Consider the following 23,014-nt stretch of genomic DNA (forward strand, 5'->3'; position numbering starts at 1 on the left):
AGCTCCAGTGGAATAGCCCTGATGGCCATAATCTGTCACCACCCTCCAGACAGCACAGCTGGGTGGATGGGCCCCTCCGCCCCCACTGTCGGAAGCCCTCCAGATGATGCCCGCCCACTTGCAATGGCCTGCTGTCCTCGAAGCAAGAAGCAGCGACAATGAACCAGACACACACAGACTCCCTCCCACCCTTGCTGGCACAGCTAAAGGCTGATGTCCCTGTGACAATCTCTGTTCCTGGAGGTCAGAGACCACGAGGGCATCGTTATGTCCTGCCCTGCCCATCTAAGACCACTGGTTGTGCCTCAGGACTTTTGATAATAACCACAGGGGCAGAAATGCCTCATGACCCTATTCCAGCTGCTTATCTCCTCGGGCCTAAGCATCATCTGCAAAACGGAAAGAACAACAGTCACCCCAGCTCCAGAAGGATTTCCTGGTAATCGACTAGAAGTCAATCACGGTGCTGGGGGCAGGCGAGCATTCCAGAAAGGGAGCTCTGGTCTGGGAGACTGGTCTCAGAGAAATCTATTGTCCAGGTTGTCCCAGGTGTTCTGAGCTGGGGCAGTCAAGAACTGCAAAGAGGCCAGGCATGGTGGCTCATGCCTGTAATCCCAGTGCTTTGGGAGGCTGAGGCAGGAGGACTGATTGAGCCCAGGAGTTCAAGACCAGCCTGTGCAATATAGCGAGACTTTGACTCTGTTTTAAATTAATATAAAAAAAATTAGTCCGGGCACGTTGGCTCATGCCTGTAATCCCAGCACTTTGGGAGGCTGAGGCGGGTGGATCACCTGAGGTCAGGAGTTTGAGACCAGCCTGGCCAATATGGTGAAACCCTGTCTCTACTAAAAATACAAAATTAGCCAGGTGTGGTGGTGCATGCCGGTAATCCCAGCTACTTGGGAAGCTGAGTCAGGAGAATCGCTTGAACCTGGGAGGCGGAGGTTGCAGTGAGCCAAGATTGCACCATTGCACTCCAGCCTGAGCAATGAGAGCAAAACTCCATCTCAAAATAAAAAAATAAGAGAGAAAAGAAAGAACTGCAAAGGACTTCCAGGCCCCAGAAATGAAGGGTGGTCAGAAGATGTTGACAGCCCAGGCTTTGAGGTCTCTGAGCCCTGGGCCCCAGCCCTGATCATTCCACCATTTCCCAACTGTGTGACCCTGGTCATCAAGGGAAGTGGCTGGAACTTAACCCTGCCAAGCCCCAGTAGCCTCATCTGCAAATTGAGTGTAATAAAGGATCATTGCAAGCACTTAATGAGATGATGCAGTGCATATAAAGGTCTCGGACTCATGGATAGTAAGTGTCCAATAAAGGGCAGCTCTAAGTTAAAAATAAAAACTCATGGAGATGGACGTTCTTGTGGCAGCAAGAAACACAGTCTCAATTCTACAGCCCTAGCCTTCCAAGAGAGTTCCTGGACTCTGCGACGCTAGGAATGACCTGCAGAAAACTGTAGCCAATTTTGACTATGACGGTTGGCTCCAATTTCCCCACTCATCAATCCCCCAAGAGGGTCATCAATTGAAGACAAATTTCCCCCCTTCTCCCCACCCCCAATGCCCCCACTCACCCGTGGGGCAGCGATAACAGCACCTCCTGACAGCCTTGTCATAGTAGTGGCTGGGGTTTCCATGACAGGTGTCCTCGAAGGGTCGATCCTGGCAGGTCAGAAAAGCTGGTGAGGCCAGGTGGAACCCAGATATCCATACTCCCTCTGTCCCCACCAGTCCCAGGAGGCCTGAGATGGAGCTTTGTATTATAGGAGAGAAATCAGGACACGAACTCCTGATTCCACAAACCCACACCGCCCTTAGGCTTCCCCCTGCTACTCCAGCTCAGGCCAGAAACTTTAGCGTCTCCCTTGACTCTCTCCTCTCAAACAACCTATCAGCAAATTCTCCTGGCCCTTTTCATACCATAATCATCACCACCTTCACCTGGGGCTAGTCACCATCCCCTCACCCTGGGATTAACATAGTTGCTTCCTACCTTGTCTCTGGGATGGGCCCAACAATACAAATTTCTGGTAAATGCATTTGTTGAAGTCTAACACACCCGTACAAAAAAGTGCACAGATCTCAAGTTATAGCCAACTGCATTTTTGCAAGATGAACGCACCAGGCAATCAGCACCCAACTCATCAAACGGGACCTTGCCAGCCCTAGCTCCTCCGTCATCCCCCCCTCCCACACACTCCTCCCAAAACGCTGATTTCTATCGCTCTATTAGTGTTGACTGCTTTTGGATTTTACATAAAGTAGAATTACACAGTCCATTCCCCTGCAATCGGCCTCTTTAATTCAGCATTATATTGTGAGAATCATTCACACTGTTGCAAATAACAGTTGCTCATTTCTGTCCATTGCTTTGCAGTATAGCATTGCACAAATATGCACAATTTATTTGTACAGTCTACTCTCTTTTTTTTAATTTGTTGAGACAGAGTCTTGCTCTGTTGCCCAGGTTGGATTGCAGTGGTGCAATCTCAACTCACTGCAACCTCCACCTACTGGGCTTAAATGATTCTTGTGCCTCAGCCTCCCAAGTAACTGAGACTACAGGTGTCTGCCACCATGCCCAGCTAGTTTTTGTAATTTTAGCAGAGACAGAGTTTCACCATGTTGGTCAGGCTGGTCTTGAACTCCTGACCTCAAATGATCCACCCGCCTTGGCCTCCCAAAGTGCTGGGATTAAAGGTATGAGCCACCACTCCGGGCCTGCTCTCGATAGACATTCCACTTTTTGGTTATTATGATAGTGCTGCTGGGAACATTCCTGTACACATGTTTTAGTGTCCAAATGTACACGCTTTTGTTGGCTATATACCTAGGAGTGGAACTGCTGGGGCATAAGACATGTTCAGTTCTGATAGATTCTCCATCCAGGTTTCTAAAGTAGTCGTACTAGTAGGCACTTCCCCACAGTGTCTGAGGATTCCAATTGCTCCACATCCTTGTCAGCACTCAGTGGTGTCAGTTTTTAAAACTTTAGCCATCTTGTTGGATCTGTAGTGATACCTCATTGTGGTTTTTATTTGCATTTCTCTGATAAGTAATGTTGTTGGGCACCTTTTCCCACATTTATTAACCATTTAGGCATTCTTTTTTGTAAGATGCCTATTCAGGTCTTGTGGCCATTTTTTTTAAATTGGGTTGTCTGGCTTTTCTTATTCATGTGTGGGGTTCTTTACATATTCTAGATACACGGCTTTTGTTGATTATATGAACTGCAAGTATCTTCTTGCATCCTCTGGCTTGCCTTTTCACTTTCTTTTTGGAGGCTTTTGATGAACAGACATTCTTAGCTTTAATAAATTACATATACTAATCTTTTCTTTTATGGTTAATGCCTTTTTTTGTCCAGTTTAAGAAATATTTGCCCACTCAGTGTCACTTAGATATTCTCCTACATTAACTTCTAGATGAGATTGTTTAATCGTTCGTATTCAAGTTTCATTCTTGTGCATGGTGTGAAGTAGGGGTTGGAGAGGCTCACTCTTTTCAGGAAGGTGTGGTTTTTGTTTTGTGGGTTTTTTGGGGGTTTTGTTGTTGTTGTAGTTGTTGTTTTTGAGACAAGGTCTCACTCTGTTGCCCAGGCTAGAGTGCAATGGTACAATCATGGCTCACTGCAGCCTCAGCCTCCCAGGCTGATATAGTCCTCTCTTTTGCCTCAGCCTCCCAAGTAGCTGGGGCCACAGGCATGCACCCCCACACCCTGCTAATGTTTTATTTTTTTGTACAGACTGTGTCTTGCTATGTTGCCCAAGTTGATCTCAAACTCCTGAGGTCAAGTAATCCTCCTGCCTCAGCCTCCCACAATGCTGGGATTACAGGCGTGAGCCACCTGGCCCGGCCTCAGGAAGATGTGTTTTTAAAAAGCCCCCCATGTGTTTCAAGGGTTCTTTGAAAGTGAAGCCCCATCATAAGAAAGGGTTCAAGAGAGGAAATTCTTTGTTGAGATTCCAGGAAAGGAGTTTTGTCTTTCCAGATGGAATGACAGGGGAACACCATTGCACCTTTCTGGGGTGATCCAGGATGTGAAACTTCTGGGTGGAGCGAAAGGGAAAAGAAGGGAAGCAGGAGCAGGAAGGGAGGGAAGAGAAGGGAAGCAGGAAGTGAGGCAAGAGGCAGGGAGGGAGCCTTGTAGCATTTCCATGTCTTCAGCATCCAAGATGGTGCCTGGCAGAAAGGAGGTGGCCCCTGGTGCAATGTGGGGCTTTCTTGGTTTAGGGAAGGGAAGCAGAAGCCACTTTCTCCCAGGAGAGAGGCCTGGCTGGCCTAAGGGGTTGCCTGACTCTTCTCTCCACTGGAGGGAACAGTGAAGCTTCCGGCATGTTCAGGAAGCAGCAGAGAGCAGCAGCGTGGCTGGAAGGTGGATAAATAGGGTGTTGGTTACATCATTCTTTTTTTTGCATGTCTGAAACATGTCGCCGTATTAATTTGAAATAATACATGAACCTGATATTTGCCTAATAGTCACATGGCGCTTGAGTTGTCTCCCTTCTCATTTAATCCAGAGCCCAGGGCCTTGAGGACACCCTCTTCCCTCCAGCAGGAGAGGAGAATGTCCTCTCTTAAGTCACCCAGAGGGCTCCTGGGAGCCTCTCCAGGGGAGCAGGAACCTGCCAGGACACCCGAAGTGCTCCTAACCCACAGTATCTCACTGGGTGAGTTCAGTAGCCTGTGCCTTGGGCTGGCTGGAGGTGTGAGGGCTCACTGGTAAGGACTGCTGAGTGTGGGAACATTCTGGGTCCTTGTCCTTGGTCTCCCCTCCCGGCCTGCCTGCTAATCTCACTGACAGCTATGGAGTCTATGGGGACCATGGCCCCAGGCCCTGCTCACTCTGCTGGGGCCTGGAGCACACCTTGGGGGCTCTGGCTGCTTATGTTTCCCTCCTGCCACCACACCTGGGTCAATGGAGGGGTGGGGGTGCAAAGAATGGGGAGCCCATAGTATTGCACATTACTCCCCCGAGTCTGGCCTTGGGTGCCTGCTTTCACACAACTCCTCCTTTACACACCCCTAGCTCTTTGGGGCCAGATCACTACCCCATGTTACAGATGAGGAAACTGCAGCCCAGAGAGGTGTAGCCACCTGCCCAAGGTCACACAGCAACTAAGTGCAGAGAGGTTTGAGCTTCACTGTGTCCCCAATTCTCCCCTATCTCTGGGCCACAGGCTACCCATCTTTAAAATAAAAAAATCCCAGGGCCGGGCACGGTGGCTCACGCCTGTAGTCCCAGCACTTTGGGAGGACGAGACAGGAGGGTCAGCTGAGGCCAGGAGTTCGAGACCAGCCTGGCCAACATGGCGAAACCCCGTCTCTACTAAAAATACAAAAAAATTAGCCGGGAGTGGTGGTGGGTGCCTGTAATCCCAGCTATTCAGGAGGCTGAGGCATGAGAATCGCTTGAATCTGGGAGGTGGAGGCTGCAGTGAGCCGAGATCACACCATTGCACTCCAGCCTGGGCAACAAGGGTGAAACTCCATCTCAAAAAAATAAATAAAAATAGGTATTAAAAGCCCAAATATCCTCGAAAGAGTATTCCCAGGAGAAACAAGCTTGACCACTCTGCTATCAAGTTCCCACTGACCACGGTGTCTGCCATGAAGAAGACGGAAGACAACAACACACTTGTGTTCACTGTGGATGTTAAAGCCAACAAGTACCAGATCAAACAGGCTGTGAAGAAGCTCTATGACATGGATGTGGCCAAGGTCAGCACCCTGATTCGGCCGGATGGAGAGAAGAACGCATATGTTCCACTGGCTCCTGATTGCAATGCTTTGGATGTTGCCAACAAAACTGGGATCATGTTGGCTGGGCACGGTGGCTCATGCCTGTAATCCCAGCACTTTGGGAGGCTGAGGCCAGCAGATCACCTGAGGTCAGGAGTTCGAGACCAGCCTGGCCAACGTAGCAAAACCCTGTCTCTGCTAAAAATACAAAAATTAGCAGGGTGTGGTGGTGCATGCCTGTAATCCCAACTACTCAGGAGGCTGAGGCGGGAGAATCCCTTGAACCCAGGAGGCGGAGGTTGCAGTGAGCCGAGATCGCGCCACTGCACTCCAGCATGAGCAACAGAGTGAGACCCTGCCTCAAAAAAAAAAAAAAGAGAATTAAAAAAATAAAGTAGTGATAAAAGCAAAGTAGTGATAAGTATACATAAAGAGAGTGAGAACACAGATGTACAAAGCCACATATGTAAATAGCATCTCAAGGACACCAAATGCTGGGAGGTGGTGGCTTCTTTTCAGCAATAATTCTTGGTAAATCCATAGCTTGCCACCGGAGGGCAGTCTTCCTGCTGTGCGGAGGGGCCGTGGGATCTCAACCTGGTGGCATGTCCAGCCTGTGCCTCTCAAATCCCCTTGGAAGGTGGAGCAGAGGACTTGGGGCCCCATTTTCCAAGTGGAGCTGAGCGAGGAAGGGGCACCCCCTTCCCCTTTCACAGGCCCTTCACCTGTCCCAGCTCCTGGTGGAGAAGGAGGCAAGGGCCCGGGCGTCTGCCATCACGCAGAGAAGTCTGGCCCTGTGAATTTCCAGGCTCACCCTGCCTGGCTCATCAGCTCCTGCTGCCCTAGGGAAGAGGGAGAGGGGAGTTGGGATGTGCTCGGGCCCCTGCCTGGGAGGGAAGGAGGGATCAGAAAGCGAAGAGTGGGAGGGGGAAGCCCAAGGACTGGAGGGGGGGCTTTTGGGTGGAGTTCCCCGCAGGTTCAAGGCAAAGTGAGATGTCCACAAGGTAATGAGCTGTGCAACTGGAGGCCCTCAGCCCCACCTTAGTGGCATTAAGATAAAGAGAGGGTGGCCTAAAACCTTACCATTTTCAGGTCTGTCTATTTTCAGGTTGGTTTGGTTTTCCCTACAAGACCAGTTAAAGTTCACTTTCAAAAAGCCCCACCTGGTCTCAGCCGGACCATACCTGTGGGAGACGAGTCTAGAAGTTGTGGGGTGGGCGGGGAGTCAGATCAAATGCAAAATCCCCGAAGGGGCCAGAGCTGAGCAGGGCCAGCGAGGTAAGCACCCCTCCCCTCCCTGTCTCCTGGGGATCTCCACCGCTGTGCGCTCTATTATTCAAGGTGAGGCCCCGGGCCAGCAGTGGGGGCACCACCTGGGAACTTTCTCAAATGCAGAACCCCAGACCTCCCTAATTGGAATCTGCATTTTAACAAGAGCCCCAGGGAGTTTGAGATGCGCTGGCCTAGCAGAAGCTGAGCAGAAAGAAGTGCAAATGCTGGAACGGTTTGCTTTCCATAGCAAAAGTAATTCTAACAGCCAACAACTGTTAACCCATTTTACAGATGGGGAGACTGAGACATAAGGATGAGAAATCTGCCCAAAGTCACACAGCTGGTCAGTGTTAGAGCCAGGATTTGGCACGTGCTCTGATCCTCCAGCTTCTGCTGCCTGGGGTAGGGGGGTGCTGTAGTCCATGGCTCTGAGATCCCTGCTCCCCACTCACCATGAGACTGAGGGGTTTTTTTGTTTTTGTTTTTGTTTTTGTTTTTTAAGACAGAGTACTCACTCTGTCGCCCAGGCTGGAGCGCAGTGGTGTGATCTCGGCTCACTGCAACCTCCACCTCCCTCGTTCAAGCAATTCTCCTGCCTCAGCCTCCCAAGTAGCTGGGACTGCAGGCGCTTGGCATCACAGCTGGCTAATTTTTGTATTTTTAGTAGAGGTGGGGTTTCACCATGTTGACCAGGCTGGTCTCCAACTCCTGACCTCAAATGAGTCACCCACCTCAGCCTCCCAAAGTGCTGGGATTACAGGCGTGAGTCACCATGGCTGGCTGAGACTGACTGCTTTTTGAAATGCTTGCTTCTCCCTGGCCCCCAACCTATCACTAGTTCTGTTTAACCTGCAGTTTACCCCCACATCTACCAGCTCTTCCTCACCTTCCCGCCATCTGGACTTGACAGTGGCCACCTGAGGGTCTCTTCTCGTCCACCCCATCCACCACACCCAGCTCACAGTGCAGACACCAGACTGATCTTTTGAAAACACGATCTACTGTCTTCCCCTCCGTCCTATTGAAGACCCTCAGATGGCTTCCAACCCAGCTATGAATAAAGCCCAAAGTCTTGTGTTCGCTTCGATAGCACATATACTAAAATTGGAGCAATACAGAAATTAGCATGGCCCCTGCATAAGGATGATATGGAAATTCATGAAACAGTTCATATAAAAAAAAAAAAAAAAACCCAAAGTCTTAACAGTGGCCCAAGAGGCCCTGCCCTCCTTGCCTGCCTGTGAGGCCCCTGGTACCTCTCCTACCAGCCTCTTTTTGCCACTGGCACCCCATGGGCACCCACTCCCTGCAGCAGCCTGTGCGTGCTGTTTCCCTGCCTGCACTGGTCCCTAAATCCAGTGCATCCCCATTCATCCTTGGGACCTCACTCATGAGTGCCACTTCCTCTGGGAAGCCCTCTCTGATCACCGCCATCCAGGTCACGTGCTGTGTCTCTACCAGAAGCTTTAGGGGACTGTTGGTTTCCCTGCTCACTAAGGTTGTTGGTAGAATTCAGTTCCTTGTGGTTATAAGACTGAGGTCTTGTTTCTTTGCTGACAGCCAACTAAGGGCTGTTCCCTGCTTCTAGGGACTGTGGCATCCTTTGGCTCATGGCCCCCTTACTCCATCTGCAAAGCCGGCAGTGGTGGGCTGAGTCCGTCTCACATCACATCTCTCTCTTTGCCTCTATCATCTCTCTCTAACACAGCCAGAAAGGGTTCTCTGCTTTTAAGGACTCCTGTGATTAGATTGGGCCCGCCCTGATAATCCAGGATAATCTTCCTGTCTCAAGATCCATAGTCTTGGGTTCCAAGGATTAGAATGTGTGGACATTTGGCCGGGCGAAGTGGCTCGCACTTATAATCCCAGCTCTTTGGGAGGCTGAGGCAGGAGGATCACTTGAGCCCAGGAGTTTGATACCAGCCTGGGCAACACCGCAAAGGAGAAAAACCCATCTCTACAAAAGATACAAAAATTAGCCGATTGTGGTGGAATGCACCTGTAGTCCCAGCTACTTGGGAGGCTGAGATGGGAGAATCTCTTGAGCCGTCGTTGGGCCACTGCACTCCAGCCTGGGTGACAGGGTGAGACCCTGTCCCAAATTAACAATGTAGAATGTATGGACATTTTAGAGGACTATGCGTCTGCCGCCACACCCTCACTCCTAAGCAACCACTAGACTATACCACCACACGCCAAACTCAGTCACCTCCTAACTGTGGGACTCTGAACCCCTCTCTCCACACTCAGTGCTCACGTGAGCTCCAGACCAGGAGACTACCTGAAACTAAAGTCATCCTCCTCCCGCTCTTTAAACACACCCACAGACACACAGGGTCCATCCCTGGCCACAGGCAGCACCTCTCACAGGTGTCCCACTGCAAGCAGGTGCAGTGGTGGCGCATGCCTGTAATTCCAGCTACTCAGGAGGCTGAGGCAGGAGAATCGCTTGAACCCGGGAGGCAGAAGTTGTGGTGAGCCGAGATCACGCCACTGCACTCCAGCCTGGGCAAGAAGAGTGAAACCCCGTCTCAAAAAAAAAAAAAAAAGAGAGAGAGAGAATAAAACTGAGAAGGCCTTCTGGCCAATTTCGGTCAGCAGCATTTTTTTAATGGACTAAGGGTATTTAAGGGTTCTGGAATGGGGAGCTTATCGCAGGCTAGGAATGTTTCTGTGTGGAGGAGAGTTTTACTGTGTGCTGGGAATGTCTCTGGTTGGAGGGGAGGTTGTCTCGGGGCTGGCACGTCTCCAGTCAGATGGGGGTGTTTATCTTAGGGTTGGAATGTTTCTGGTTGGAGGTGTCATTTGTGGTTTATGGTCATGCTGATGTTAGCCGTTAGGCTGATGTTTTGGGGCTGGATTTAGGCAGTTTTTAATCAAGGAGAATTTAAAACGGCGATGCTTGTCCAAGATGGTACACTCCTGCTCTGTCAGTTAGCAAGAATCATACCATCCTCACTGGGTCCCCAGGACCTAGGGTGATATATTCACATATGTGCTCATATACGTCACCTTACATGGCAAAGGGGAATCAGGGTGGTAGATGGCATTGAGGTTGTGAACCCACTGACTTTCAGATGGGAGATTCTTCTGGATTATCCAGGTGAGCCCAGTGCAATTTAAGGGGACTTAAAAATGCAAGAGGGAGGCAGAAGAGAGAGTCAGGGAGTCAGAAAAAGAGATGAGTACGGAAGCCCTTCACTGTCATTTCCCAAATAGCGTTTCATCAAATGCTGGGGCTACAGGATGGTAACAGATGATAGGCAGAAGAACACAGCCAGGTGCAGTGGTTCACACCTGTAATCCCAGCTCCTTGGGAGGCCAAGGTGGGAGGATCGCTTGAGCCCAGGAGTTCAAGACCAGCCTGGGCAACATAGCAAGACCCTGTCTCTATGAAAAAAAAAAAAATTTTTTTTTTTACAGAGTCTTGCTCTGTCGCCCAGGCTGGAGTGTAGTGGCGTGACCTCGGCTCACTGTAACCTCTGCCTCCCAGGTTCAAGCGATTCTCCTGCCTCAGCCTCCTGAGTAGCTGGGATTACAGGCACGTGCCACCACACCTGGCTAAGTTTTGTATTTTTAGTAGAGATGGGGTTGTACCATGTCTCAAACTCATAACCTCAAGTGATCCACCTGCCTCGGCCTCCCAGAGTGCTGGGATTACAGGCATGAGCCACTGTGCCCGGCCTAACAAAAAATTTTTTTTAATTAGCTGGGCATGGTGGCACATGCCTGTAGTCCCAGCTACTCAAGGAACTAAGGTGAGAGGATTGTTTGAGCCCAAGAATTCGAGGTTACAGTGAGCTGTGATTGCAACACTGCACTCCAGCCTAGGCAACAGAGTGAGACCCTGTCTCATAAATAAATAAACAAACAAACAAACACAAATAATCACTGGAGTCCATTTGAGAGCTTTCCATTTTAGAACACGGGGCCTCTCAGAGCCTTTGATGTGGTTACTTACTCTCTGATTCTCCAAGGAAGGATATGGGGGCCAGTCAGAAAAATCTGCAGTGTTTCTCAAACCTTTTTTTCTCAGAACTGCCATTGCCAGAAAGTGAGTTTGAGGCTGGGCCCGGTGGCTCACGCCTGTAATCCCAGCACTTTGGGAGGCCAAGGCGGGCGGATCACTTGAGGTCAGGAGTTTGAAACCAACCTAGCCAATATGGCGAAACCCCCTCTCTACTAAAACTACAAAAATCAGCTGAGCGTAGTGGTGCACGCCTGTAATCCCAGCTACTCGGGAGGCTGAGGCAGGACAATCGCTTGAAGCCGGGAGGCGGAGGTTGCATTGAGCCAAGATCACATCAGTGCACTCCAGCCTGGGTGACAGAGTGAGATTCTGTCTCAAAAAAAAAAAAAAAAAAGGAAGAAAGTGACTTTGGGACATGTTGCCTTTGGCACTAGGGAAGCATTGAAGGGTTTCAGGATCATTAATGTGGTGGGGAGGTGGACAGAATGGAGAAGAGCGAGTCCATTTTAGCAAGGTCACGTCTTGAGTCCGAATTTAGCAACTGCTCGATCCTTACTTCCCACCAAGAAATCCCTCCTGCCTCACAGCAATCCCGTGCCGGCTCCATGAGCCAATTGTTGAGACTGCAGGGATCCTGAAGATTCCAGGGCTGAAGAAAGTGTTGGAGCTGCATCCTTAGCTACACCTCAGATGGGGTAAAACCCACCCAGCCCTGAAGTACATTCCCGGGCAGCAACAGCTGCCATGGGACGATGGCAGCTACAAAGAAAAATGTAGCGGGCCGGGCACAGTGGCTCCCACCTGAAGTCCCAGCACTTTGGGAGGCCGAGGCAGGCAGATTATTTGAGGTCAGGCATTTGAGACCAGCTTCGCCAACATGGTGAAACCCCATCTCTAGTAAAAATACATAAAAATTAGCCAGGCGTGGTGGTGGGCACCTGTAATCCCAGCTACTCAGGAGCCTGAGGCTGGAGAATCGTTTGAACCCGGGAGGCGGAGGTTGCCTTGAGCCACGATCTCACCACTGCACTCCAGCCTGGGCGACAGAGTGAGACTCTGTCAAGAAAATGAAAAAGAAAAAGAAAAAGGGAAAGGGAAAGGGAAAGCGAAAGGGAAAGGGAAAGGGAAAGGAAAGGAAGGGAAAGGGAGAAAGAGAGAAAGAGAAGGGAAGGAAGGAGGGAGGAAGGGAAGGAAAGAAGGAAGAAGAAAAGAAGAAAGAAGAAGGAAGAAGGAAGGAAGGAAGGAAGAAAAGAAAGAAAGAGAGAGAGAGATGGATATAGTGGACCTGAAGAAAAAGGAAGCGGGGCCCAGCTCCCCTGGAGTATTTGACTTTCTGATCCTCTTGGAGGTGCCTTAGGTTCCTGCGCCAGCCTCAGGCCACTTGCCCAGAAGGGGCTTGTGTATTTACTTTTTGTTTGTTTGTTTGTTTGTTTTTAAGACAGGGCCTCGCGGTCACCCAGGCTGGAGTGCAGTACTGCGATCATGAACACGGCTCACTACATACAGCCTTGACCTCCTGGGCTCAAGTGATCCTCTCACCTCAGCCTCCTGAGTAGCTGGGACCACAGGTGTGTACCACCATGCCCGGCTAATTTTTTGTTGCCCAGGCTGTTCTCAAACTCTTGGGCTCATAAGATCCTCCTGCCTCGGCCTCCCAAAATGCTGGGAATACAGGCGTGAGCCTTGGCGCCCAGCCTGGTGTGTTTCCTTGCCCACCTCCCTTTCCCAGACTGTGTGGGGAAGGGGCGGGGCACATGCCCCCCAGACCGTTTGGAGAGAGAGAAAACTCTTGGCCTGGCCGCTGCGTCCTGGCCTCCCTCACCCGAATCCAGAGTGGGAAGGATGCCTGCCCAGGCTGGGAAGGTGAAGGCGGGGTTTAGGAGTTTCCTGGTCTCAGCAGGTTGGAACCATTTCAGGAAACTGTGTGGAGGCCACACTATCTGTGCATGCACTCTCTGAGAGCAGGAACCGTACCTGGCAGGCAGCAATCCGTCAAGAAAGTTGATGGCTGAAATGAAGCGGTGGGCGACGCCTCTAGGAGTTCTTAGCCCCCTGGAGGACCCAAGAACCCAAGGGGAACCTGCTGGGTGGGGCTTCCAAAGCAGGCCTCAGGCTCGCCCCAACCACTGGCACTGATGTGCTGTTTAACCTCTGACCCCTTCTGCTGCCTCCAGAGCCCTGGGCAAAGCTGGCGAGGACAATGGCACCATCTGTGGTGCAGAGCCTCATCACTGCAAACTCTGGAGCCTCCTTCCCCCACTGACCCAGGTGGAAGTAAAGATGGGCTCCTCTGGACTCCCGCAGGCCCCAGACAGTCCCCCACGCAGTACTGGCCACCCTCTCTTCTGTATTCCCCTTCCCGCACTGCCACCCATTGAGGGCAAGGACTGGAACTGGTTCATCTCCATGGCTGTATCCATAATCCCCGCATACAACAGGCACCTAATAAGGCTCACCTTTATTTACACACCACTCACTGTGTCCAGGAGCTGCTCTCAGCACTTGACACATATTAACTCATGTCATCCTTACACCAGCCCTACAATACAAGGTAGCTACTGTTATTAGCCCATTTTATAGATGGGGAAACCGAGGCCCACAGAGGTAACAACTTGCTCAAGGTCACCATCTAGTGTCAGAAGCAAGGGATAACCTTGACAGGCTGACAAAAAAGTTCATACCTTTAACCAAATGCTCTACCGTCTCTCAAAGGTGGCTCATGCCTATAATCCCAGCACTCTGGGAGGCCGAAATGCGTGGATCACTTGAGGTCAAGAGTTCGAAACCATCCTGGCCAACATGGTGAAACCCCATCTCTACTAAAAATGCAAAAATTAGCTGGCGTGGTGGCACGTGCTTGTAATCCCAGCACTTTGGGAGGCCAAGGCAGGTGGATCACTTGAGGCCAGGAGTTCGAGGCCAGCCTGGCCAACGTGGTGAAACCTGTCTGTACTAAAAATACAAAAATTAGCCAGGCGTGGTGGCGGGTGCTTGTAGTCCCAGCTACTTGGGAGGCTGAGGCAGGGGAATCACTTGAACCCAGGAGGTGGAGGTTGCAGTGAACCGAAAGATCGTGCCACTACACTCCAGCCTGGGTGACAGAGCGAGACTCCATCTCCAAAAAAAAAAAAAGAGAGAGAGAGGAAATGTGAGGATGGAAGGAGAGTTCAGAGTGATGCAGGGCCAGGGACCAAGGAACACAGGCAGCTTCTAGAAGCTGGAAAAAAGCAAGGAAACATTTTGCTACAGCATATCCAGAAGAAAAACAGCTCTGCTGCCTTATCATAGACTTTTTTCTTTTTTTGAGACAGAATCTTGCTCTGTCACCCAGGCTGGAGTGCAGTGCTGCAATCTCAGCTCACTGCAACCTCTGCCTCCCAGGTTCAAGCAATTCTCATGCCTCAACCTCCCGAGTAGCTGGGACTACAGGCACACACCGCCACGCCCAGCTAATTTTTGTATTTTTAGCAGAGACAGAGTTTCGCCATGTTGGCCAGGCTGGTCTCAAACTCCTGCCCCCAAGTATCTGCCCACCTGAGCCTCACAAAGTGCTGGGATTACAGATTTGTCGTAGACTTTTGACCACCAGGGCTATAAGACAATACCTTCATGTTGTTCTGAGCCACCAAATGTGTGCTAATTTGTTATAGCAGCAAAAGCAAACTAGCATATACTGTAACCAGGCTGAATAAAAGAGCCTAGGCTTGGGTTGGAATGAATGAACAGGATAATGTGGGGGCCAAAAAAAGGGGGTCTTGGGCTAGGTTAATAGAAGTAAGGTGAGTCTACTGGGGAGTGGTCTTTGGCCCAGGTGGCACCAGGACTTCTACAGTCGACTCTGGTACCCAGAGATCCATATCAGCGGCTTGAACTCTGTAGAGAGATCCACACTTCAACACCCAACCCCCACTTGTACTTGAGCATGGGCAAAATAGAACTTTTCTCCAAAACACCTGTTCTATCCTTTGCTTGTTTTTTCCCACATCCCAAAATGACACCTCCATGCAGCCAGATACTGAGCTCCCAAATACGGACAGGATCCCTGATTTCCCTCCTGCCCTCTGCGCTCCCATCGGACCCATCCACGGGTCCTGTTGATTCTAGCTTGAAAGCACATTCCAGCTGGGCACAGTGGCGCATGCCTGTAATCCCAGCAACAGGAGGCGCAGACAGGAGGATCACCTGAGCCCTGGGAGTTTGAGACCAAACTGGGCAACATAGCGAGACCCTGTCTCTACACAGGCGGGCGGATCACGAGGTCAGGAGATCAAGACCATCCTGGCTCAGACAGTGAAACCCCGTCTCTACTAAAAATACAAAAACAAAATTAGCTGGGCCTGGCGACGGGCGCCTGTAGTCCCAGCTACTCGGAAGGCTAAGGCGGGAGAATGGCGTGAACCTGGGAGGCGAAGCTTGCAGTGAGCCGAGATCACACCACTGTACTCCAGCCTGGGCAACAGAGCAAGACTCCGTCTCAAAAAAAAGAAAAGAAGAAAAAGCACATTCCCACCTCTGCTCACCCCTCCCCTGGATCACTGCAATGACCTGGCTTCCTGCTCCCATTCTGCCTGCTCCCCCCCACCCCCCAGCCCCCACAGCAGACAGAAGGAACTCTAAATATATCATGCAGTATCGCTCCCCTGTCAAAAACCTCACCACAGTCCACAAAGGTCTGCACGATCTACCACCTTTCCTGCCACCTTCTCCTAACCACCCCTCTTCACTCACTTCCCTCCAGCCACTCTGGCCTCCTTCCTGTTCCTCTAGCCTCTTGGGGCTTTTACCCCTTGGGCCTGGATGCTCTTCAGCTAATCTCCCACTGGCTGCCTCCCTCTTTCATTCTGTGTGTATGTTACCGTCTGCAAGTCCTGTTTTCCCCATCTTAGGGAGCTGCCTGTTTCTCTCACACTACAGGATTCTAATCCTCTCATTGCAACTTGCAGCAGTCTGTTGACTGTCACCCCTGTGGAATGTCAGTTCCATGGGGCAGAGACCTGGCTATGTGGTGCATGGATGAACTCACAGCACCCGGAGTGCTCCCTGGCATGCAGAAGGTGCTCAATAAGTGTTTGTGGAATGAATGAGTTGAAGAGAACAGGCAGATGAGGAGCCTTGAGCTCACGCTACGTGAGGAATAAATGTTGGAGGACAGGTGTGTGACTGGCTGAGAGACTCCAGGGACCCAAGGTCACAGTCTTCACATCGCCAGAGGCACTTCTGAAGAACAGGGAGGTGACTCATTTTCAAAACTAGATTTTAGGCCAGGCATGGTGGCTCACGCCTGTATTCCCAGCACTTTGGGAGGCTGAGGCGGGAGGGTCGTCTGAGGTGAGGAGTTTGAGACCAGCCTGGCCAACATGGTGAAAGCCCGTCTCTGATAAAAATACAAAAATTAGCCAGGCATGGTGGCATGCACCTGTAATCCCAGCTACTTGGGAGGCTGAGGCAGGAGAATCACTTGAACCTGGGAAACAGAGGTTGCAGTGAGCCGAGACAGCGCCATTGCACTCCAGCCTGGGCAACAAGAGCGAAACTCCATCTCAAAAAAATAAATAAATAAAATAAAAAAAGGCCGGGCGAAGTGGCTCATGCCTATAATCCCAGCACTTTGAAAGGCTGAGGCGGGTGGATCACGAGGTCAGGAGTTAGAGACTAGCCTGGCCAGCATGGTGAAACCCTATCTCTACTAAAAATACAAAAAATTAGCCAAGCATGGTGGCATGCGCCTGTAGTCCCAGCTACTTGGGAGGCTGAGGCAGGAGAATTGCTTGAACCCGGGAGGCGGAGGTTGCAGTGAGCCGAGATCGCACCACTGCACTCCAGCCTGGGCGACAGAGAGAGACTCTATCTCAAAAAAAAAAAAAAAGAAAAGAAAAAGAAACTAGATTTCAGCATATCATGAAGATCGTCTAAATGCCAAAGCTAACCCAGGATGGCGTGAGCTGCCTCAGCAAGGAGCGAGCATCCTGTCACGGGGGGGCATACAAGCAGAGGCTGAATGAAAGTCCCTGGAGCCATGCCTGACCCAGAACAGCTGCTCATTTCAGATCTGCTGGATGCATGCATGCATGAATACTTGCATGTCACCAAAGGACTCAGCCATTCAGGGAGTAACTAGACTGAGCCATGTATAAAAAGTCCCTCCCCACCAGCGAGGCCACGAGAATGCCCAGTGGTTTTCAACCATAGATACCGGAAGAAGGTCCCCCACCCCCACCCCAGTATCCCCTGGGCGGACCTGGGAGGGGAGAGAGAGAAGTGGAGAACTGGTATGGCCCAGAGCTGCCTTTTTTTGACATTCTGCGTGTCTAGTCTGTGGCTTAGGTGGGCTCTACCCCGACGAGTCCTGGAACTGTAGGCAAGACTCTCCCCTACCTCTGGGCCTCTGCATTGAATCCTTGTCTGTGAAATGAGGACCGTGATCCCAGATGGGCCACACCCAGGGTCAATGCACAGGCTGGACAAGCTGGCCCAGGCTGGGCTGATCTACCGTCATTGCCAAGGACCCTCGAGCCTCCAGGACTCCCCCGGCCCAGACACAGTCATCCTTCAGCCCCATTTTCCTTCTGATGATTGTCCTGATGTGAAGAAGGGTGATGAGAGAGTATGCAAACCTTAAAATGAATCACAATCTGCTCAAGAAACGAGTATAAGTCAGATATGAGTGGGAGCAGAAGCAGAAACTTACAGTAAACGCCCCTCCTTCCGGAACTCACTGCTCTCAAGCTGAGTAACATGACTCCCTGACCCTAGAGCACTAGTGCTGCCCCAGGAAGGGATGGCTTTGATTAAGACAAGCCGGACCCTCCTTCCGCTCCTTCAGGGTCCCCTCCTCTCCAGGTCCCCCCATCCTTGCCTCCCTGCAGGATTTGAGCAGCCCTGGAAATGTCCCCTTTGCAAAACAAAACCAGAAAATCTCTCCTACCCTCTTGCCACTCCCTGAAATTCCACGATTAGCACTCCACTGTATGGGGTGACCAGCTAAGCTTTTAAAGTTAAGTTGCTTTTAAAGTATGGGGTAACTAGCTAACCTTTTAAAGTTAAATTGCTAGGTGGAGGAGTCACACATAGAGCTTTTCTATCACCCCAGCTAAAATTCCTCTTTTTTTTTTTTTTTTTTTTTTGAAATACAGTCTCACTGCCACCCAGGCGGGAGTGCTGGCTCACTGCAACCTCCGCCTTCTGGTTTCAAGCAATTCTCCTGCCTCAGCCTCCTGAGTAGCTGGGATTACAGGCGCCTGCCACCATGCCCAGCTAATTTTTGTACTTTTAGTAGAGACAGGGTCTTACCACATTGACCAGGCTGGTCTTGAACTCCTGACCTCAAGTAATCTGCCTATCTTGGCCTCCCAAAGTGCTGGGATTACAGGTGTGAGCCACAGCACCCAGCCCCAGCTAAGATTCTTTCATGAGAACCTTCCTGGTCCCAGCCTGCACACTAACCCAGAGCAAAGATTCTTACATCTGGCTGGAATTGGGGTTACGTGGATGTGGGAGGAAGGCTTGTTTAGCCTTAGCACTGGCAAGGAACATGATGTTGGGGGATTTCTAAGTCTACAGAGTTCACAGGAAGGCTGGGGCTTCCCCCGCCCCGCAACCCCACCCCATGGTGCCTGGATGAAAAGGATGGAGCTACGGGGCAATAAATTTTTCTCTGCGGATATGCACCAGTTAATCCAGGGTCATATTACAAAAAACACAATTGGACAAGACAGTGATATGAAGCATCAGAGGCCAACTCTCAGATGGTGATAGCTAGCAAGAAAGCATTCCTGCCTCAGAATACCAGGCGAAAAATGATGGAGTCTTGGGAAAAATCAAATAGAGATGAAAAAAGAACTTCAGGATGGGCACGGTGGCTCACGCCTGTAATCCCAGCACTTTGGGATGCCGAGGTAGGAGGATCACTTGAGGCCAGGAGCTCGAGACCAGCCTGACCAACCTGACGAAACCCCATCTCTACTAAAAATACAAAAATTAGCTGGGTGTGGTGGCAGGCGCCTATAATCCCAGCTATTCAGGAGGCCGAGGCAGGAGAATCACTTGAACCCAGGAGGCAGAGGTTGCAGTGAGCTGAGATTGCGCCACTGCACTCCAGCCTGGGAGACAAAGTGAGACTGTCCCAAAAAATAAAAAAAAATTTAGGCCGGGCGCGGTGGCTCACGCCTGTAATCCCAGCACTTTGGGATGCCGAGGCGGGTGGATCTCCTGAGGTCAGGAGTTCAAGACCAGCCTGGCCAACATGATGAAACCCCATCTCTACTAAAATACAAAAATTAGCCAGGCATGACGGCAAGTGCCTGTAATCCAAGCTACTAGGGAGGCTGAGACGGTAGAATCGCTTGAACCCGGGAGAGGATGGTTGCGGTGAGCCAAGATCGTGCCACTGCACTCCAGCCTGGGCAGCTGAGGGAGACTTCATCTCAAAAAAAAAAAAAAAAATTTAAACTCAAGGAAATTCAAGCCCTAATTTGGGATTTTTTTTTTGCTTAATAATAAGTTTCCTGAACCTTTACTGGAAAAAACAGAAGTGGGAGAAGGCTCGAGGGGCAAAAAGGAGTACTGTGTTGGGCAGGTAGCCCCTTCCCCAAAGACTCCCTGACTCCTGCCAAGAAATGACCTAGTGTCTGAGTCCAGAGAGATGCTCAGCTTCCCCGGTAGGTGAGAAATGCAAATTAACGCAACAAGGATATAACCCTTTTCACTAATCACATTGAGAAAAATTAAAATGCTGATAAGATCAAATGTCGGTTAGGATGTGGGAAAGTTACTACTCTCTCGCACTGCCAGCAGGAGGGTAAATTGTCCAGCCACCCTGGAAGGCAGTTCAGTGGTGTCTTTTAATTTGAATGCATTTTCACCCTGCAACCTCAGTATTCTCTTCTCAGTCTCTTGTCTAGGAAAGAATCACAGACATTTATTTCCAAAAGCATCCATACAGGGCTGTGCACTGTAATAGCTAACAAAGAAAGAAAGAAAGAACAATGGTGGCGACCTTAGCACCCATCCATCCAGGACATAAATAAACTATGAAACATCCCATTTGGCAAAAGATCACATAGCATTTTAAAAGATAGGCAGAGGATCTGTAAGTTTCAGCATGGAAAACTCACCAAGATGCCTCATAGACATTATAAAGCCAAATGAGGAACCACATGTACCGTAGGGTATAGTATATGGAAAACTCTATATATGTCTATTAAAACAATATAAATATGGACATGCATTTATAAAGGTCTGCAAAGGAAGCACACCAAATCAATTATGGTGGTTACATCTTTGAAGGGATCAGGATGAGGCGATGTCAAAAGACTTGGCTTTATCTGTAGCGTTTATAGTTTTGCTTTGAGAATATATTTATATATTCCTTGTGCAATTAAATATACAGTATTTTTATTTTAAAAAGGGTATGGGAGGCTGGGTGTGGTGGCTCACGCCTGTAATCCCAGCACTTTGGGAGGCTGAGATGGAAGGATCACTTGTGGTCAGGAGTTCGAGACCAGCCTGACCAAAATGGTGAAACCTCATCTTTACTAAAAATACAAAAATTAGCCGGGTGTGATGGCACATGCCTGTAATCCCAGCTACCTGGGAGGCTGAGGTTGAAGTGAGCCTCTTGAATCCAGGAGGCGGAGGTTGCAGTGAGCCGAGATCGAGCCATTGCACTCCAGCATGTGTAACAAGAGTGAGACTCAGTCTCAAAAAAAAAAAAAAAAAGGTTTGGTATGAGAGTTCAGGCTGCAGTGAGTTATGATCGCACTCCAGCCTGGACAACAGAGTGAGACCCTGTCTCTAACATAAAAAAAGTGGAGGGGGCTTCACTCTACAGAAAGGAAGCACATGAGCTTCAGCCGCCAAACCAAACCAGCAAAGCCCCCCAAGCACCTCTCACATCCCTTCCTTCCCTTCATCTTCCCAAGATCTTGGCACCCCAAACTCTTACCTTCCCCCAGGTGAGGGCTTGCAGAGCTGGGACAGGATGTCTCTAGCCAGGGCTTTGTCCCCTCTGCCCTCTTGGGGGGGGAAAGGGAGAATACCTCACATTGCCCATTGGAGATGGAAGAGGGCACCTGGCTGTCCCCTTTGCTGCATAGATCCTCCCTCCTGCCTAAAGCCCACTCTGCCACTCTCCTCCCACTGCCTAAGGTTCAGATGACTAGAATTGATCCATAGCATGGAGTCCTCTCTTCCTGTAGGATTACAGGGGAACTGGGTCTTCCCTCTCCCCCACTGTGACCCACCAATGGACCAATAGCCTGCTCCTTCCTTTCCCTCTGTATCGTTCAGCAGGCATCCACTCACACCTACTATGGTTCTATGCAGGGGTCCACCAGGGTCCTGGGTCAGCTGAGGGCCTCTCTCTCCAGCAGCCCCTGGGCTCAGTGAAACACGGCTGGTTATTTTGCATTCTCCCCGCAGTGATTAATTTGGTGCTGGCCACTGGTAAGTGCTCAGTTTTCCTAAAGCAGTCCCCAAACTCAATTCTGAGGCAACCCACCATAGACTTCAGCCCCACCACTGACCTTCTTCCAGGGGCAAATGCCCACCACGTGCTCCAGCGAATTCAATCCACAGCGTTGCTTTACCAGACGCGGATTGGGGAAGCTAATCCCGGTGGTCCTGCACCCTCACCCCACTCTCACCCACAGCCAACTCTCCCTCCTTTCCTTGACCCTCCAGCCAGTGGCCAGCTTAGGGAGGGGGCAAACAGGGGACCGCGCACACAACAGGGTAGAGCGCGGACGACCAACATCCCATGGCCAAGGGAGGCCCCATCTGGCCTGCCCACTACTCCCACAGCCTCACCTGATCTGCCCAGGACCCCGACGGGCCCGCAGGTAAGCGGGATAAAGAGCGCCTCCCGCGTATGGCAATTCTCTCAGTCCAATTCACACTGAATGAATGAATCAGTCCCAGCCATTGCGGGTTGCGAAGGAGGCGCCCCCCCACTAGCCCTTCAGCCAGCCTCCCACCTGTGGGTGCTAGCATATTCCGGTGTTCCTGCTTGTCACCCGCGCCCCCTCACCCCAGCTGGGCAGGGAACGGGGTGAGGAGTGTCCTCCCTTGCGTCCCACGCACCCCACACTGTCCGGGCTCTGGACGGCCCGCACCTCCCCAAGCGCCGGTCACCCGCTTACCTGTGGGAAGGCTCGTAGCGCCCCCAGGAACAGCAGTCCCAGCGCTGCGAGGAGGACGCGCATCCCCGGGGCCGGACGGGAGGTGGGCTGGCGGCCCGCGCCCACCTGGGAAGCGGGGGAAGCGCGCGGCGCCCACGTGCGGTCCCGGCGGTTCTCAGCCGCGCGCGTGGACTTCAGGCTCCAGCACACTCCCGCCGCGGCCACCTAGTCCGCACCCAACGCACGCCGCGAAGTCACTTCAAAAGTGGTTGTTCCTCCGAGGTTTCAGCCTTAGTTCTCCCGTATCAAATTGGTTCCAGGAACACTTAGCTACAAGCAGCGAAGAAAAAAGGGGGCAAACACGTGCAGAGATGACTCAGGAAAAGGCACACTAGGAGACGCCTCCCTTAGCTGTTTGAATGGCCCGCCCCGGATTTGACGGAACTAGTGGTCCTAGCTCTAGGGAGTGTGCTGCCCGCGGCACCTGGGCTGGGTGGAGCGGAGGCAGGCAGCTTCTGGCCCTGGAGGTGGGGACTCACAGGATATTAGGAGGCCCCAAGGGGGTTCCAATGCCCCCACCTTCACTCCTGCCCCAAGAAACGGTGAAATGTGAGTAGTTTCCTGTCCCTGACACGATCAGCCAGGACCTTCTCCCATGCCCTTGAGATTCTTTGGAAGGGACAACTGGCCTAGGGAGACTGCAGAAAAAGCAACAATCACCCACCCATCCCCATTCATAAGCATTTGCTGTAAAATGAATCAGTGAGTGGATGATAAATTGGTGGATGGATGGATGGATAGATGGATGGATGGATGGATGGATGAATGAATGGATGGATGGAAAGGTGGATGAGCACCTGGGTGGGTAAATGAGTAGGTGGATGGGTGGATGGATGATGGATGGATGGAT

The 23,014-nt window shown here is 51.0% G+C and overlaps 1 protein-coding gene and 1 non-coding gene across 6 annotated transcripts in view; one reads left to right on the forward strand and one right to left on the reverse strand.

Moving 5' to 3' along the window:
- TNFRSF8 (TNF receptor superfamily member 8) overlaps window positions 1-22,590 on the reverse strand; it is a 78,672-nt gene extending 56,082 nt beyond the window's left edge. Inside the window, exons 1-2 of one of the 5 annotated variants that reach the window (XM_054452386.2) lie at window positions 22,126-22,590; window positions 1,578-1,665 (exon numbers count right to left, since the gene is read on the reverse strand). In XM_054452386.2, the coding sequence (XP_054308361.1) occupies window positions 1,578-1,665; window positions 22,126-22,188 (151 nt within the window). In that variant the 5' untranslated portion in view covers window positions 22,189-22,590. Of the gene's footprint in view, window positions 1-1,577; window positions 1,666-21,510; window positions 21,614-21,793; window positions 22,024-22,125 lie in introns of those variants that run through there. The other 4 variants (XM_054452379.2, XM_054452369.2, XM_054452410.2 and 1 more) reach the window with 4 other exon arrangements.
- LOC129023254 (U6 spliceosomal RNA) lies at window positions 8,092-8,195 on the forward strand. Its single transcript, XR_008496741.1, has one exon. It is a non-coding gene; the product is annotated as a U6 spliceosomal RNA (small nuclear RNA).
- Window positions 22,591-23,014: the final 424 nt, after the last annotated feature.

Source organism: Pongo pygmaeus, chromosome 1 (genome assembly GCF_028885625.2).
Source record: "Pongo pygmaeus isolate AG05252 chromosome 1, NHGRI_mPonPyg2-v2.0_pri, whole genome shotgun sequence".
NCBI lineage: Eukaryota > Metazoa > Chordata > Mammalia > Primates > Hominidae > Pongo > Pongo pygmaeus.